Source organism: Rosa rugosa, chromosome 2 (assembly GCF_958449725.1).
Source record: "Rosa rugosa chromosome 2, drRosRugo1.1, whole genome shotgun sequence".
NCBI classification, from domain to species: domain Eukaryota; kingdom Viridiplantae; phylum Streptophyta; class Magnoliopsida; order Rosales; family Rosaceae; genus Rosa; species Rosa rugosa.
In genome coordinates this window covers 51,400,363-51,417,567 of record NC_084821.1, presented here as the reverse complement: position 1 = coordinate 51,417,567, position 17,205 = coordinate 51,400,363, and the positions used below count along the sequence as shown (strand labels likewise).

Here is a 17,205-nt window from a genome sequence, read left to right as displayed (position 1 = left end):
GATAACCAACAATATGTTTTGGTATATTGCCACACCATATTTCCATGAATACCGAAACAAATAACAATTGTCATACACTATTGTTAAATCAGAAAGCATAGATTGTTTGAAATGTAAGCTAGCTTGAAATACAGATAATACAGAAACATGAAGAAAAGGCAGCAGCCCAAGTCAATCTACTGGGCTTTTCCATAACTTATTTCACTTACGTCCCTCGCCTTTTTTCTGTTCCTTGGCTGACAAATAAAATAGATCACTATTAGTAATCAAAAACAAAAGGATGACTGAGTTCTAGATAGCACAGTTTCAAATTTAAATAAATAAATCAGCCGGGGAGTACAGGAGAAAAGAACAGGATGGCATTTTTTAAGGCACACAGTTTAGAGTACATACCAGCCTTCTCCTCTTCTCGCTTCTTAGCAGCCTCTGCCCTTTGTTGGCGAATCATGGCTAAACGTTCTGCAAGAAAAAAAGAATATCAAAAAGAGAGATGGTGTTCAGAGGGTGAAACACAGAACTATTGCCAGGTGACACACGGAGGCAAGAAGTTCAACAATCTGTATTGAGAAATTATATCTGTATCCTGAATCTTGATGTAGAAAACCAAAATATGCACAATCAATGTAATATTAACTTGAGCAGGTTGAATGGCTACATGATCAGTTAGTTAACCACAACCGCAGATTGTACACTTTGGTTTCATCGGCTTCAACCAAAGATCAAATTAAAATTACGTTTATTTTAATGGCATCCAATATAATGGTACAAGCTATATCTTCACCATCTCAGTTGAAATAACTAATCAGGAGCAACCACGGATGATGTATACTCTGTAGTTTTTTTTATGTACAACTATATTCCGGACAATTGTGTTGCATTACTACAAATTTCAATATATTAAAAAATACGAGATGGTGGAACAATATTCCATTCACCTAAATTAACTCCTCTTTCTGGGAAAGAATACATCTACTTTTAACCACAAAGAGAAGTCTAGCAACAATTGCTACGAAGTTTAAAGCAAAAGCTCTGAATGCTAATTGAGAAAATTCAGTTCGCATATTATAGCCTGCCTTAACAGAATTCCAATTAACTGTCAAAGATGAAGCTATAATTTGTCAATTTTGCATATTACCTAAATCTTTCTTTGCTTGTTCAGTTTTTCCCTGCTCCTGCAACCTCATGTATCGCTCATGAGCCTTTTGTTTTTCTATCTCCTCCCTGCAAACAGATAGACATGAAACAAAATACCCTTGAATCACTCAAATATTTGGTACAAAAGACAACACCAATTTGATAATATTGGTCATAAGCCTTGGAGCATCTTACGGAAATCTAAAAACTGTAACTACAGAAGTTTAGATCTGTGAGAGATTCAACAACCCAGGAATCACAAACAAAAAAGAAAGAACAAATGAAAAAAAAAAACCAGTTCGTAAAAGTAAAACAGTAAGGATAACAATAACTTTATCCATTTTCCTCACTTAGTAATTTCAGTTAGAATGGTTCTTTTTTTCTTTTTCCTTTTCCTTTTTTCTTCTTTTGGAGAAGCGACTAATTAGTTTGGGGGAAACCAGCTTTCGGACTATCTTGGGCTTCATTATTCACTGAGCTTTTAACAGATTTCTTTTTTAGCCATTCTCATAGATTGGATAGTAGCGGTGCTTATTGTGCACACAATAACTGTATAAGTTTGATTGTGACTAACAATTACATGATTGCGCACAAAAAGGATGAATAAGATAGAAGCAATAAAGATACAAGATTTTGTTGGGGTTTAGGGATTTAGGGACTTGTCGGAACTTGTCCCATAGAAATTGAATACACAAGTCGTACGAAAGATTGCATACCTTTCACGCCTAGAAAGTTCAGTTGTTTTCTCAAGCTGCAAAAAAAAAAAAAAAAAAAAAGAACATATGGTCAATTAGTATGGGACAAAACATATTAAGTTTCTTGTGTTAAAACTTTGGCTGGTACAATCAGATCAATTATGAACAAATTATTAGCTTACATCGACATTTTTAGCCTTCACATTCTTTGGCTTTACTAGATTGGGATTCTCAATTTCTATGATTCCCTGAGTACCCTTCCGCTTCTGTTAACATATGACCACAATTTCAGCATGATATAGTATAAATTCATATAAAACAAAGATGCTACAAAAGAGAATGAAGACATAGAAAAAAAAAAAAAAACAGTAAATGAACTGACTTCTGCTTCTTCTTCTTCTGATGATTCCTCTTCAGACTCCACTTCTTCCTCCTCTTCAGCTTCTTCCTACAATATTAAAGAGGACACTTATATAAAAATTACAGCATTGGATTGAATCCATGCATGTGTCCAAGAGAGAGATGCATGGAAAAATTCACAAGGTAATCCTCAGAAAGTCTAATTTTTAAAGGATCAAAGACATATGTATAGTTGTGTCCATGATTGACTAAACCATGCTTCATAAGCTTCCTACTAACCAGAAAATTTGGTTACAGAACACCTAGGTTCTGCAACTCAATAGATCAAGTCATACTCTAAACAGAATCAATATATATTAGAATAAGAAAACACACAGAAGCACATTATATGACTCTGCATGTGTATACAAGAAGATCTTATTAAAAGAAAACAAGAACAGATCTGGAAATCATGACTGCAGCATGAATAACAGCAATCTGTATTCTACTAATTTATATGAGAAAAGTTTATACCAATAGACTGAAGAACAAAGTATTACCCTTCTAAAGCTACGTGGACGGGCCGAGGTACCAGCAACTGCAACCATTTGAAGTATAGACAAAAGGCAACCATAGTCAGCTCATGGCATATGAATAGTAAAAGCAGTTGTTTGAAACAAGTTTACGGATTACCAAACTTGACAATACGAAACTAATATTGTTTAACCATCAACCAGATATACAAATTCAAAAGTTACTAGGTGTAGACAGTTCCCATGGTTAACTATTCACGTATCATATGCATAACTTTGCCACTAAATGTAAAATCAAATGAGCGGAAAGAAACAATCTTTCCTGCCAAGGTATATAGGATACCCTCTAATCAACAAAAAAAAAAAAAACGAAACTTTCAGACAACCCTCTCTACTTTTTTCGAAGCTGAAGTGGTGAGGAAATACAAATTGAATTGAGCATATGACCTCATTCACCGCATAAGGATCGAACTGAATTCAATCATCTAATCCCGATTCAAAATTACCATTAAAGCATTGGAATTGAACCGAATTGAATCAATTGAATCAAATAGACCAAATTTCAAGCCAAATCACTACCAGAAACCTAGAACTTACAATCTTTGAACTGTTATACTGGTCCAAATTTCATTAAAGGAACAAAAATTCATGAAAAAGTTACGAGCTTTCAGATTAAGGCACCAAATTCAGAATCAGATATGCGCAAAAGGTTTACAAATTCATGTAGATCTAGAAAACACCAAGCAGCTGAGACCCTGCGAATACAGAAAAGACGAATATATAGAAATAGAGGGGGAAGTGAAAGAATGAGAGAGAGAGAGAGAGATTGAATACCCATCTCTTCGTGAGTGGAGAAGTGGCGGTGACCGGTGGGCTTGCCCTTGAACTTGCCTCTTCCCATTTTAGATTCAAGAGATAACAGAGAGAGAGAGAGATCGGTTGGGAGGTCGGAGAAGAAGGAGGAGGAGGAAAGCTGAGGAGGGAGGGGAAGGGTTTTTGTAATTTATAGCCTGCTGCTGCTGCTGCTGCTTCTTCTTCTTGCTGCTTTTGGCTTTTGCACTTGAAGACCTACTGTACGAGCCGAGCCTTTTACGTCCCTAAATGGTATTTACCATCTCACGCGCCGCTCTCGCGAGTGCTCTCCGTATAACTTCCGATATTTTTTTTTTTTTTTTGAATGATCCGATATTTTATTTTAGTACGTTTTAGTTTTTTTTTTTTTTTTTATTAGATTTACGATCAGTTCTGTTTGGGATTGCAAGTGTTTTTGTTTTGAAATCAAAAGCACTTTTTTATAGTCCTGAAAATATTTTGTGGATTATCGAAGCAATCTCAAACGGAGTCATTGTATTTTTTTTTTTTTTGGTCAATGAAAACATTCATTAAAAAAACCAAAGGGAAGAACCCAATGGAAAGAGTCCAAACAAGGCCCAATTACAAGAAATACTAACAAGGAAAATTACTACTCAACCCAAATCCACATAGATAGGGCAAAAGAGAGTAACCCTAAAAATTAAGAAAAACAACATCTTCTACAATACAACAGCCGCCACCCAAGCCAACCGTGCCACCGTCGTCATCGCCGCCGCTGCTCGGAGCCAAAAGGTAGGGAAAAGTGCCATATCGAGGAGATAACATCCGAATAACCGCTGCCAAAACAATCCCAAAATACAAATCCAAACCAAACCAAGGTAATGAGGTGATAAATAAGGATAAAAACACAGTTTTGAAATCAAAAGCACTTTTTTATAGTCCTGAAAATATTTTGTGGATTATCGAAGCAATCTCGAACAGAGTCATTGTATCATGTAGTCGAAATTGGATATTTATTACAATGTATTTGTACTGCAAATGTGTTGGGGAATTAGACATTTAAGTGTTGTTTACCTATTGAGTTAGTTATTTATTCCGTTATGCTCGATTATTGGATTTAAATTTAAGGATAGAGAATAATGATGTAGTGGAAAGTTGGAAACGGTTTATTTTCTTATTTATTCTCCACAGTTAGATTTATAACACAACTCAGTAATTAATGAATTGATTGAGGAGTTAAATTTAAATTCATTAAATAAAAAAAATGCTGAAAATTTCATCAAAATGTCAATACATATCTTCTAAAAAGATGTAGACTATATAGCAACTCTTGTGACTAGAGCAAAAAGGAAGTGATTCCAATTTCTCTATTCATGGAACGATGCATATTATTGTTCCTCTAAAGCATAATACTCAATTTTATGGCAGGTTGGGTGGTGGGAGTCGAAGTGCAAATCATTGTCGAGAATATTAGCAAAAATGGAGGAATATATATATATGAAAATCCTAGCTACCTTTTCTCTTGCTCAATTGTTTATAGAATCGGATACCACCTAAAGCTTACTGCCGTGACCAGACTACAACTCCTTGGTTAACCAGTTGGGCAGTTAGGCCAGTTTGGTAACTCTTGAAATGTTTCTTTTCCATAGCTACTTGGGATGTTTGTAATCATCATACTCATGCAGAGATTCAATTGTATCGGTATATTGAGGCACTACATTACAAATGTTATCTAATAAATTTTGGATATTCCAGTACCAAGTTAATTTAAGATTTCCTCCGCAATGATCATCCAAGAATATAAGTCAGTCCTAGGACTTAAAATCAGACCATAAGGGGCAGTTGATGGATAACAACTGTATATTCATGCATGCAATACCTTGTTGGTCTAGACTCTAGAGATATAGAGGTGACTAAATTAATCGAAACATGGTTAATTACAGACTTTACGGTCTCAGACCAACAAGAATATTGCATGAAGCCATGAATATTCAGTTGCTATCGAGTTGGGTAGCCAAAGGATTAAACCCCAATATCCATAGAAAAAGAGGATGAACCAACATTAAGCCAAATGAAGTAGCTCATGAAGCTCCCAATCAAAAATTAGGAGAACCGAAGTAATATTCGAAAGACCATCATAAGGCTCCCTATAAAACATAGCCCGAGCACCATAGTGAAATATACCATGAATAATGATCTTTCTCCTCGTTCTCATGTCGTAACATCTTTGGGGCCCCATATATATATATGCACCCTATCATTCCCATGATAGCCGAATCCTTGAAGATGAGACCCTAGGCCTGAGACTATGGCTTCCTTTATAAGTAGAGACACATCTATGATCTATGTCCACGAACTAGTTATTGCTGAAAAATTCCCATAAAAAGTAACAAGAGATACATATTTGCCCCCAAATTATTCACCGACAAAATATAGCAAAAATAGACACCCTGTTGTTGATACCCAAATTTCCACAAGTTCAAATTCTATGAGTGATAAGCGAAGAGGGCAAGTCATCAACCTCGTAACCTAATTGGGCCTTCAAGCAAGCCCATTTCACGTCAAAATGAAGCTCTCTATTTAGCAAGCTATACGAGAAGCCCAAATTCTCAAACGATTGACATACATTTTCAAAGGAGCTAACACGCTTATTTACCATGCAATACGCGTAGACCCAAGTTACGTTTGGGGCTTATACGGCGGGATGTGGTGTGGAAGGTAACGGATCCTGTGAGGCCCATTGTTACGATAAGGCCCATCGATAATTTTGGACTTGGGAACCAAAATTCATGCTTGATGGACCAAAATCTTAACATGGGCTAGTAGAGAGATGAAAGCAAGCCCAACAAGACTTAGAGCCCACTAGAGTCATTCCCCTACCCAAAGTCCACTACACTAGAACCGGTAGCCCAAAAAAATCGTTGGAGTCGTCTTCCCCAAATCAGGAACGTTGTTCCATCAAGTTGTTGCTGGGATTACTACTCCACCCATTTCTGGTAAGAACCCCAAGTCTATACAAAAGCTTCCCAACTCTCATCCTCCGAAATCCTATCTCAATTTCCAATAATCCTTAGATTTTTGTGATCACAATTTACAATAGCCCAAATCAAGGGATTATGATCTCTCCAAAATCACAGCAGCACGAAATCTGGGATCCCCATCACCGTCCTATACCCGCGCCACCGGTCTTTACCCACTTAGCCAAAGCAAGCTTTCACTCTTTTGATTTCATGGGGAAAACAAAAGCTGAAAGTTTTAGAATGATCCCATCAAAACTGAGAATACCCTTTCAAAGCCTCTGGTTCTTGGCGCAAATCCTCCCCGTCTATCACCGCTATAAAGGGCGAGTCCATTGCCGTAGGAAACCAAGCCACAACAGCCCAGAAACATCAAGCAAGAGATCAAGCTTTATCTCTGAATCCCTAGCCATCAATTCTTCCCAACCAACCTTAACCCAAAATCCAGAAATCATGCCATTGCTGGAATTCTCCCTCTCTGCTAAACTCTCATGCATCTAGCTCCCACACCACATCCACCTATAAGTTCCATTTGAATTAATTCCAGTTGCTGCTGTTATACCTGGGCCAATCGCTGCTGGTATCTTCAAGCCAAAAAGCTGCTGTTACCATCCAGCTAGTCACAACGAAGTTGTTCTCAGGTTCAACCTTTGATCAATTTCGGGCCTAGTCTCGCTTAATCAAGAGGGCCCTGCTGCAAAGGTTCAAAACACAAAATAGCCCTCACACCTGTTAATGAATTTTCATAGTCAAAAAGACTCCCACAAAACATAAAAATTCAAAGATCGAGACAACTTTACCGATTACCTATATGAATCACATATCTGTTGGCTACCTAATTAATGTAAAAAATAAATTATTTACTCATTCGATTGCATCAAACAAATGAATAATTCTAGTAGCTAGTCACAACGAAGTTGTTCTCAGGTTCAACCTTTGATCAATTTCGGGCTAGTCTCGCTTAATCAAGAGGGCCCTGCTGCAAAGGTTCAAAACACAAAATAGCCCTCACACCTGTTAATGAATTTTCATAGTCAAAAAGATTCCCACAAAACATAAAAATTCAAAGATCGAGACAACTTTACCGATTACCTATATGAATCACATATCTGTTGGCTACCTAATTAATGTAAAAAATAAATTATTTACTCATTCGATTGCATCAAACAAATGAATAATTCTAGTGAAAGTTAATAGTCTCATGATCAACCGTTTATTGTTTGATGCAATCAAATAAGTAAGCGATTTTTATTTACATCAAGTTTTTTTTTGTTACAAAAAAAACTTAATGTAAATAAAAATCACTTACTTATTTGATTGCATCAAAAAATCGCTTACTTATTTGATTACTTATTTACATTAAGTTTTTGAAAATATGCTTTTAATTGATTTTTTTTTTTAGGGAAGCGAAATCAGGTTCCATTAAATATATCAACGACCTCACTCAGTCAAGCTAGAGGACTCGAAAATCTCTTATAATACAACTCGATGCCCAAATCAGACTGCACAAAGCAGAAATGCCAACGAACAGAAAAACTAAAAAAACAAAACCTAAAACCTAAAAAACTCCTACCTCCATCCTACTCGAAATCATAGCTACTGAATTGACAAGTTTTGATGCCTAAAGACCTTTCTGGTGATTTGAGAGTCAGATAAAACTCAATTCACCATTTTAGAACGCGCCGAACACGCCTCACCCAAAACTTCTTTCAGCCTTCCCCCCTTCTCGTCCGGCGGCCCTCCGAGTCAGCGCGGGCCTCTGGCCTAGTTGACACACGGCGGGTGCAGCCGGACGGGACCTCTTGACCTCTGGTGACGGCGCTGGTATAGGGGTGGTTAGGTTTCAGGCGGGAAGGTGGTGTTGGGCTCATTGCAGGCTTCTACTTGGGCTTGGTGATTGTTGGGCCTGGGTTTTAGCCTTAGACCCATATTATTTTACTTTTATGTTTTATCGTTATTTACTATTAGGTAGAGGTGGCTTTATGCCGGTAATAAGTCTCTATCTCTTTGTGGTAGGGTGATGTGGGCTCTGTCCCGGTTTGTGCACCTTGTGTGCCTTGTCTACCCTAGTTAGGTGGCGAGTTCTTTGCCTTGTCAAATGGTCGCAACCTCCTAGTGGTAGGATGAAACTAAGTGTCGCCGGTCTTAATTCCGGTCGGCAACATATTAGGAAAGATGCACTATTTGTACTGATGCTTCGATTTCGAGTTATCTTTCCGTTATGTCACAACAATGTCAAAGCAAATGAAGTAGCCAGTAAAACACTTTTTGCTAGTTGGTGCATGTTAGAATACATAGATTTTTTGGAGATTCCAGATATTATTTTGGGACGTTCTCTAAATGTCTATTGTACTCTGGGGTTAAGGCTCTATGTCCCCCCCCTTGTATTATGCAGTTTCATTAATTAAGGCTTAAAGGCAGCCACACAGGTCATTCAAAAAAAAAAAAAAAAGAAGACCTTTCTGGTGTACATCTCTCTACTCATCAACCAGCAACCAACTACAACTCAGGGCAGTAGGAGTTAAGAGCAAAGCGAAGCTCAATTATTCAAAATAGAAACCAAAATAAACTGGAAAAAAAAAATAAGACATGCACCACCTTGAGTGAAGCAGCTAGCTAACATGGAGGCATAGACGCCTAAGATCCATTGGTGTATATCTCTGCATCCATCCCAACAAGCACTTTAACACATGAAAGTGTAGGGCCTCAACACCTAACCCTCCTTGGAAGGGGAATATGGTCCATCCCCTTCACCATTGGACTCCCATCACCTGTCGCTGCAAGCTTAGGTTTGTTCCGCCGACCACGAGGTCTACCCTTCTTCTTCGGTACTTTCTCAACAAAGGCAATCGGGACGTCCACTAACGCCTCCGACTGCACCTCTAAAGGGACAATCGCTTTCAGACGCTTCCCATCCAGAACATGATCATCCTCTCGCTACTTTCGAATGCCCAACATGTCACGCCCCAAATTACAAACACAAATAATAATACAATTACAACAAACACAAAGCACCGGGCGTGATGGTTCGGACACCAATACTAAATAGCTGTGAAAATACTTGTCTCGAAAGAGTTCCACAAAACAACTCCATGTCAAGGTGGCTACATCCTTTGTCTACAGTACAAAATTCCACCACTGTTTTGCCTCATCCTAGAGGAGAAATGTAGTTACTATCCACTTCTCAACGTAAGTACAGATAATCATCTTAAAGTAGGTCTCCATGTTCTCGATCCAGTATTCGGCTAACATGTAATCTGTACCACCAGGAAATGCGACTGCCCCCAATCTAGTAACTTCCCCAGTCACCCAAGATAGGGAAGTAGTATTGATGCCCTCAAAAACAGGCAGAACAGGTTGCATCAAAAGCTGTTCTTCCACTTCATCTTCCCTGATAAAACTCCTCATTAGGGGGAAACCTGCCTCTACCTATTGCACTGCCTCTCTGAAGATCCATAACCTAGTGAACATAGCGTAACCACAAGGTATTCTCAGTGTCACCCCAAGAACATAAGCCGCATAGAATATCTTCTTAGATACATCAGAGTCACTTTAAACACATAACAATATGCTGAATAAAATGCACTACTAAGAAGCCACGCTATAATACCAAGTAACCATCCATTGGTAAGTACCTTCCAATCCAGAATATGTAACGATCCAACTTAGGAAGGCACTACTACTATTTGGTTAAATACTTGTACCAACGCTAGATACAAACATAGGTCAAACACCGTGACCCAACAACCAATCAACTATAACCGTACAAATGATATCATTTTTGTGAAATCAATCCTCAATAACTAAACCAGAGTTCAATCCAGAGGTTCCCATTCCTCAAAATACTGTAACTCAAAAAGGCTATACAAGTTCCACTACGAACCTACAGGGCAACCCTATAGTTCTATGGACTACGCCCTGATCAACACCACACTACGACATACCCAATGATTATACCAGTATCGAAAAGTATCAGATGGGGAACCGTTGCAGACATGCCTTCACTCGAGTAGTACTGATTATCACCAAATATGTCATCTTACGCTCTGATACCAAACTGTCACACCCCAAATTACAAACACAAATAATAATACAATTACAACAAATACAAAGCACCGGGCGTGATGGTTCGGACACCAATACTAAATAGCTATGAAAATTTTTCCTTTAAACAAGGCAACCAAGCGATATACTGAACCCACAATGTAAATACAGACTCGATCTTTAGAGTCACATATTACATAAAGCAAATTTTACAAATTAAACTGAAACATCAATTCAATAAGTAATTGCACACACTACTCTCAGTACATACTTTGTTAGTCTTCCGCTGTGTACTGAGAGTAGTGTGTGCAGTTACTTATTGAATTGATGTTTTAGTTTAATTTGTAAACTTTACTTAATGTAATATGTAACTTTAAAGATCGAGTTTGTTTTTACATTGTGGGTTCGGGACATCGCTTGGTTGCCTTGTTTAAAGGAAAAGTTTTCACAGCTATTTAGTATTGGTGTCCGAACCATCACGCCCGGTGCTTTGTATTTGTTGTAATTGTATTGTTATTTGTGTTTGTAATTTGGGGCGTGACACAACATTCTAGCAGGCTCCCCAAAAGAAGAAGGCCCAGTCAAACTCCTCGGCCTAGACAAGGCCCCAAAGCCGAGCAGCTCTCCTGGCCCACTGCCATATGTCACAACAAGAGACCCTAATTCAAAATTAGGGTTTCCCGCAAAAAAAAAAAACGCAGCACGCACAAAACCAAGCCGCGCCGCCTCCGTTTCCCGACCTACAGCCAACTCTGGCGCCAACCCTGCCACCACCGAAGACCCTCCAGCCCTCCCAGCCATCTCTGAAGACCCTCTAGTCACAGATGATGACACCAGCTCCAGACCTGATCCAACCTTGACCTCAGATTCCAACACCAGCCCCCGCGCTGCCACAGCCTTCAGCAGCCCCTTGTCGCAGCCTCCCTCAACATTACCAAAGTAGCCACAACCCGTACAAATGCCGTAACACTTCTCGTACATGAGATCTAGATCTACGAGACCTCCGGTAGAAAACAGAAGGTACGCTCAGCCCAAATTTGACGGCGAACATCGTGGAGCACTCTGATCCTCTGGACAACGTCCTTCTTCTGCAGAGCCGCCTGATCAAAGTGAACAAACCTCCCCAAAGCATTCCCGATTAGGTTTAGGGCTTTAGCATTGTGCATGGCTACGCACAAGTCTTTGACCGCCACGCACACCTCAAGGAAATGCAGCGAAGTCTCTTCAAGGGCACCAATACTGTCATAATCCGCAAGCAGCAACATGGAATTGCTATAGTACCAGGGTCCGCCATTAAGGACTCGATTTCTTCTCCTCCTGATCCTTCAATTGGAAGATGAGAATTCCTTCCTCCTCTTGCCGGATCAGAACTCTCTCCTTCAATACCTCAAACACTAGATTGTTGGAGATCGTCGTGCCGAGAGGGACGGGACCACCACCCAGTTTCTTGGTCAAGAGCTTGCCACACAGGTAGAAGAAAGGGTCTCGAATTGCATCACCACTCCCAACCAGGCTCACAATGGCCTCCTCCGATAATGCAAGAGTAGCCGCCGCTCGCTCCTCCACCATCGCTTCGCAGGACTCGATCGGTTTGTCGACTCTAGAAGAAACCCTAACAGAGCAAAAATTGACTCTCTTTTTTTTGATTGATTTAACTTTTAAAGAGTAATCATGGATCTAGTTACGAGAGAGATAGGCAAAAAACATCAATAATAAAGTTTTGCAATGTTTTTCCTCGTTCTCAATCGAAATATATATAAGTTTTTCCTCATTCCAATGGACTCCTGCCACGTGTATTAGCTAAAACAAATAAACAAAACAATAAACTGGACGTCGTCGTTTGTATGTAAACCTGGCCGTCGTTCCAGACGTGGCCTCTGCCACACTGAATACTCTCTTTTCTCGCTTCTGAGCTCCCACCAGAAACAAGAAGAAGAAGAAGATGAAAAAGAAAGCTACGCAGTTTCAACTAAACCCCAACTGGGCTCGATTCCAAGAAGCGCTCAAGAGCCAGCCAAAGCCTTCCAGACCCTTCAACAACTCTGACTCTAAAACCCCAAAAACCATCTTAGGTAAGACTTCTTTGTCATCTTCAGTCGCTGCCTGGCTTGCTTAGCAATTGAATCAGTTTAAAGTTAGAACCTTTTGTTTTTGTTGATTTGAAGGAGTATAAAGCAGACGCCTTTTTTGGGTTTTGTTTACAGGGAAACGGAAAGAGAGAGTGGATGATTCTCCGTCTCTGTTGAATGTTCTAGAACCTGTTAATGATGATTGCAGGTGATTCTTTCAGATATATGTTATTCCATGCTTTTTGCTTGCTGAGAAAATGCAGGACAATTTTTTTTTTCTTGGGTCATTTGGATTTTGTTTGGCTGTGAATTTGAAGCAATTGGGCATATTAGTTTAGTAGAGGTGAAATTTTCTTGTATGGATACCAAACTAGGGGAAAAATAAAGGGTAGGAAGGAAATAGATTAATTGTTTCAGTTTGTTAATTTTCGTCTCGAAGAACTAGTTTACATGAATTTGTACTTAGGTTTCAGTAATGCAATTGTGGCACCCATTTTGAAGTGTAATTAGCCAGCTAGAATATGTTTGATCCTTAGAGTTTGTCTTACTACTCGCCTCTTTTGATTTTATACAACTTCATATTCGTCAAGTTTCAACAAAAGCACGAAGGCTACACTTTTGACCCTAAATAATCTCGCAGAGCTGTGTGATCATACAATTAAGCTGTTTAAATGCAAGTCTTTTAAGCAATTTGTTAAAGGATGTTTGTGCTCGTAGATTGCTTATTATCTGTATCTCTATTGGGTTTAACGGCAGAAATTCCCCATATCTTTCATTTTCTACTTTACGAGGGACATTTTAATGTTTTTGTTTCTATTTCTCATTTAAATCTTAAACACACATTGTTTTAGATTTCATCATCAAGTAACTGAAGCATTAATATGGAATGTGTTTCTGTGTAAAATCAAGATCTTTTCATTTGGATCTGTAAGATATTATGCTCCATAAGTTGAAGCTGTTAGCTGCTTTGAGACCTCTTAACGTATAAACCATTTGACAGTGTGACAGATGAAATAGCCATGGATTGTGAAATGGTCGGTGTCGGTCTAGGAAATAAAAGTGCCCTTGGACGAGTTACACTGGTATATCCTTCATTCCTTCTCCTTCATCTCATACCCTTCTGTCATCTTGTACTTTTAAGAGATTGGATCTCTAAGGCTGTTTTTTTTTTTTTTTCCAAATGATTTTGCATCTGTTGTTTCCGTAGTTAATACATGGTCCATTTTGTTAGATTCTTATACTTGCTCCTTTGACTTGTTAGGATTACTGATTGCTGATGGTACAGTTTTATGGCAGATAAATAAATGGGGGAACGTTATATATGACGAGTTTGTTCGCCCAGTAGAACGTGTTGTTGATTTCCGAACTCAAATAAGTGGCATTCGTTCCTGGGACTTGCGAAAAGGTTGGCTTTATCTATTTTTCTGCTGCTGTTTTGAATACTCTGAATGTAGGGGATCTGCTTTACAGACATGTTTATGAAATTTTATAAAATGAAGAAAAATGTTAGACCGAGCTGTACTATGTTCTTGTCATCAATTCTTAACTGGTTATAGACTGTTCCTCCATATTGGTTTCTACTGGTCAATAAATAAGACTGCTTTATGTGAAACTCATTGTCTGATATTGTATGGGCAGACTGAATGACTAATACAACTTCAGTAACATTATTTTTTCTTTTGGGTCAACTGTTTTTGTTTATGCTTTTTAATCACTAAATTTTATTTGAAAATCATTTTTATTTCTCACTTGTTCTACTTTAAGTCATAAAATTAATTTGTTCTTCTAAGGGCCAACCTCAGATCTCTCCACTATTTTCCTCTTACCAATACTACTTATCACTTTGTCATCCTAATATTATCAATCTTTCACCATTGTTTGACTCCATAACTCTTTTAGAAGTTTTGTAATACTCAATTATCACTGTTATGTTGTTGGGTTACTTAATAAGAGTATTTTGGTATTTGTAATAGTTCAGGTGTCTTACTTAATAACTGTATTTTGAGAGGCAGGGTTGATTTATGACAATGTTGTACTCTGCTCTCTTTCTTCTTTCTTACATCTACCCTCATCTTGCAAATTCTAATTCCGCTTTTGTTTAAACTTCCTACTGGAACTACACAAAACCACTCAGTATATCTCATCGTACTGGCCTTATTGTAAATATCTACTCTTTCTTTACATAGTGTTTTATATAAGCTTTCCCTTCATCCGCTCTATTCTGATCTATGCTATTGAATGTGCAATTCAGGTAGTAATACAAAATAATACTTTGAAATGTCCTGGTTGCTGGACTAGTTAGTCAGAAATTTAGCTAAAATATTGTAGTAGTTCAGATTATTTAGTGACGGATACAATTTATAACTAGAATTCCAAGAAAAATATTTGTGGATACTCTATGGTGATAGAATGCTCAAATCTTTGTACTTGCAGCAAAGGATTTTCGGATAGTTCAGAAAAGAGTGGCAGAGCTGATTAAAGGACGAATTCTTGTGGGCCATGCATTACGCAATGATCTGAAGGTATCTGTTGATTTAGTACAGTTGTGTCATGTATAGATGTGAATATTTATTTTGACAATTTTGACTGAAACAGGCGTTACTTCTGAGTCACCCCAAGGAAGACTTGAGAGATACTTCCGTATATCAACCCTTTAAGAGGTACTTGTTGTCTTTAATAACTATTTAACAACTAATAGTTTATTGAGGTCTCTCTGCATGTCCTCATGATATTTGCTGTTGATGGATCAGGGAGGAAGGATCCGTAAGGGCGCTCCGGCATCTTGCAGCTGAGTTTCTTGGTGTTGAAATCCAAAATGGGGAGCACTGCCCTGTTAGTATCTGATTCTTTAATGATTACTTTTGATTATTATTATTATTATTATTCATGTTGTTATGGTTTTTTTTTTTCCAGAAATTTTATTATACTGTTATAGACAACATCCGTGACATTTAGCATTGAGGGGTTAGGATGGTGATTTCATAAACTCCAGACACTGGAATGTGATAGGCTTATCAGAATTTCGAGTAGAGTGAGATTTTCAATACAAATGAAACTTAATTTGCCTGTAAAATGATGTGCCTGGTATTAGTTCCAGGAGCAGCTGTTAGTGGTCCAAGCAAAATTTGTAAAATTCATGATCCTTGAAGAATTATATATTTCTTGCTGTCAAACCTCATGGTTATGTTCATTATAAACTCCTGTTTTAGTTTCATGTTGGTTGTAGTTTATGTCTTCACTTTTCATCAGTTCAAGTGTATACAATAATCAACTTCTGATGTGATGAAATGGCATGTTGTTTGCATCTTATATATCATGTCAACTTGTCATGAACAATTTCATTAAAACTTTGAAATGACATGTAGATACCTTGTCTAACTCCTAAAGTTGTTTCAGGTAGAAGATGCCCGTGCTGCGATGCTGCTTTATCAGAAAAACAGACAAGTATGGGAAAAGAACGTTAAACTTCAACTTAGGCTTAAAGAGAAGCAGAAGAAACGCGGCAAGGGGAAAAAGAAGCGGAAGGAGGGGGATGATGTGAAAACTGATCATGCCGAGCATTAACAATTTGAAAGTGGTCATAGATATCAAGCTCAATTCCCATTACCAGACAGTACTACACATATAATGTCCTAGTTTATTGTTATTGTTTTAATTGCTCAAAATTGTAGGTCAATGTTTCTTCTTTTTCTCCGTATATTTTGTCTGTTGTCCGTTGAACTGTTTGGACAAATTGTTTGATAGATAGAATTGTAAGATGACTGCTGGTGTGTGCCGGTACAAAATTTTGTCCCTCTTAACCAGTGGTGCATTCATGATCGATCCGTCGAGTTTCTCATGCCTGCTTTCATACACAATGTTAGTTTCCTAATCCAAAACCCTAAACCCTATGACCAAAGAATACCTCTCCCAAGGAATCTCATTGGGTATGGTATCATGTTCGTTGCAAATGTCAGACACCTCAATCCTAGGTGACGTAACAAAAATAAAACGAAAACTCCTTGGGCAGCCTAAGTTAAATAAAGGATTAATTTCAGTTTAGTATCCTGTGGTTTGGGGATAACATCATGTCAGTCCCTGCTCTTTCTATTTGATCAGCAACACCCCTATGCTTTCAATTTCAATCAGCCGTGCCCAAATTTTACTGTTCCGTCCAAATTTTACTTTGTCAATCCAGTCAAAATTAACGTTTAAATTGGACGGAACAGTAAAATTTGGGCACGGCTGATTGAAATTGAAAGCATAGGGGTGTTGCTGGTCAAATTGAAAGAGCAGGGACTGACATGATGTTACCCCCAAACCACAGGGTACTAAGCTGAAATTTATCCTTAAATAAATCGAAACTGAAAGCAAGGTAAGCTTGTAATGGGAGACCAAAGCCGATCAGACAAACTGTTATAATCAAGGCCTTATCTTGGTTGCTAATTTTCTATAAACAAAAAGCCATGCAATGCCCAAACAAATTAAACAAAACTTGGTGCTTCTACTAATACCCAAGATATTTTATTTTATTTTTTGATATGGAAAAGACTAATACCAATTGGAATTGGCATTGACTTAC

General features: G+C 38.1%; 2 protein-coding genes across 2 annotated transcripts; one reads left to right on the top strand and one right to left on the bottom strand.

Moving 5' to 3' along the window:
- Nucleotides 1–3,712, bottom strand: LOC133728100 (uncharacterized). Its single transcript, XM_062155508.1, has 8 exons — nt 3,536–3,712; nt 2,729–2,766; nt 2,212–2,277; nt 2,012–2,095; nt 1,851–1,885; nt 1,136–1,221; nt 394–459; nt 1–236 (listed from the first exon to the last, which is right to left on the bottom strand). The coding sequence occupies exons 1-8, from the start codon at nt 3,600–3,602 to the stop codon at nt 202–204; spliced, it is 477 nt and encodes a 158-aa protein (XP_062011492.1). The 5' UTR covers nt 3,603–3,712; the 3' UTR covers nt 1–201.
- Nucleotides 3,713–12,427: 8,715 nt separating this feature from the next.
- Nucleotides 12,428–16,466, top strand: LOC133732117 (uncharacterized). Its single transcript, XM_062159586.1, has 8 exons — nt 12,428–12,647; nt 12,780–12,852; nt 13,645–13,726; nt 13,941–14,049; nt 15,078–15,166; nt 15,240–15,304; nt 15,395–15,476; nt 16,041–16,466. Exons 1-8 carry the CDS (start codon nt 12,518–12,520, stop codon nt 16,206–16,208), a joined length of 798 nt encoding a protein of 265 aa, XP_062015570.1. The 5' UTR covers nt 12,428–12,517; the 3' UTR covers nt 16,209–16,466.
- The last annotated feature ends 739 nt before the right edge of the window (nt 16,467–17,205 follow it).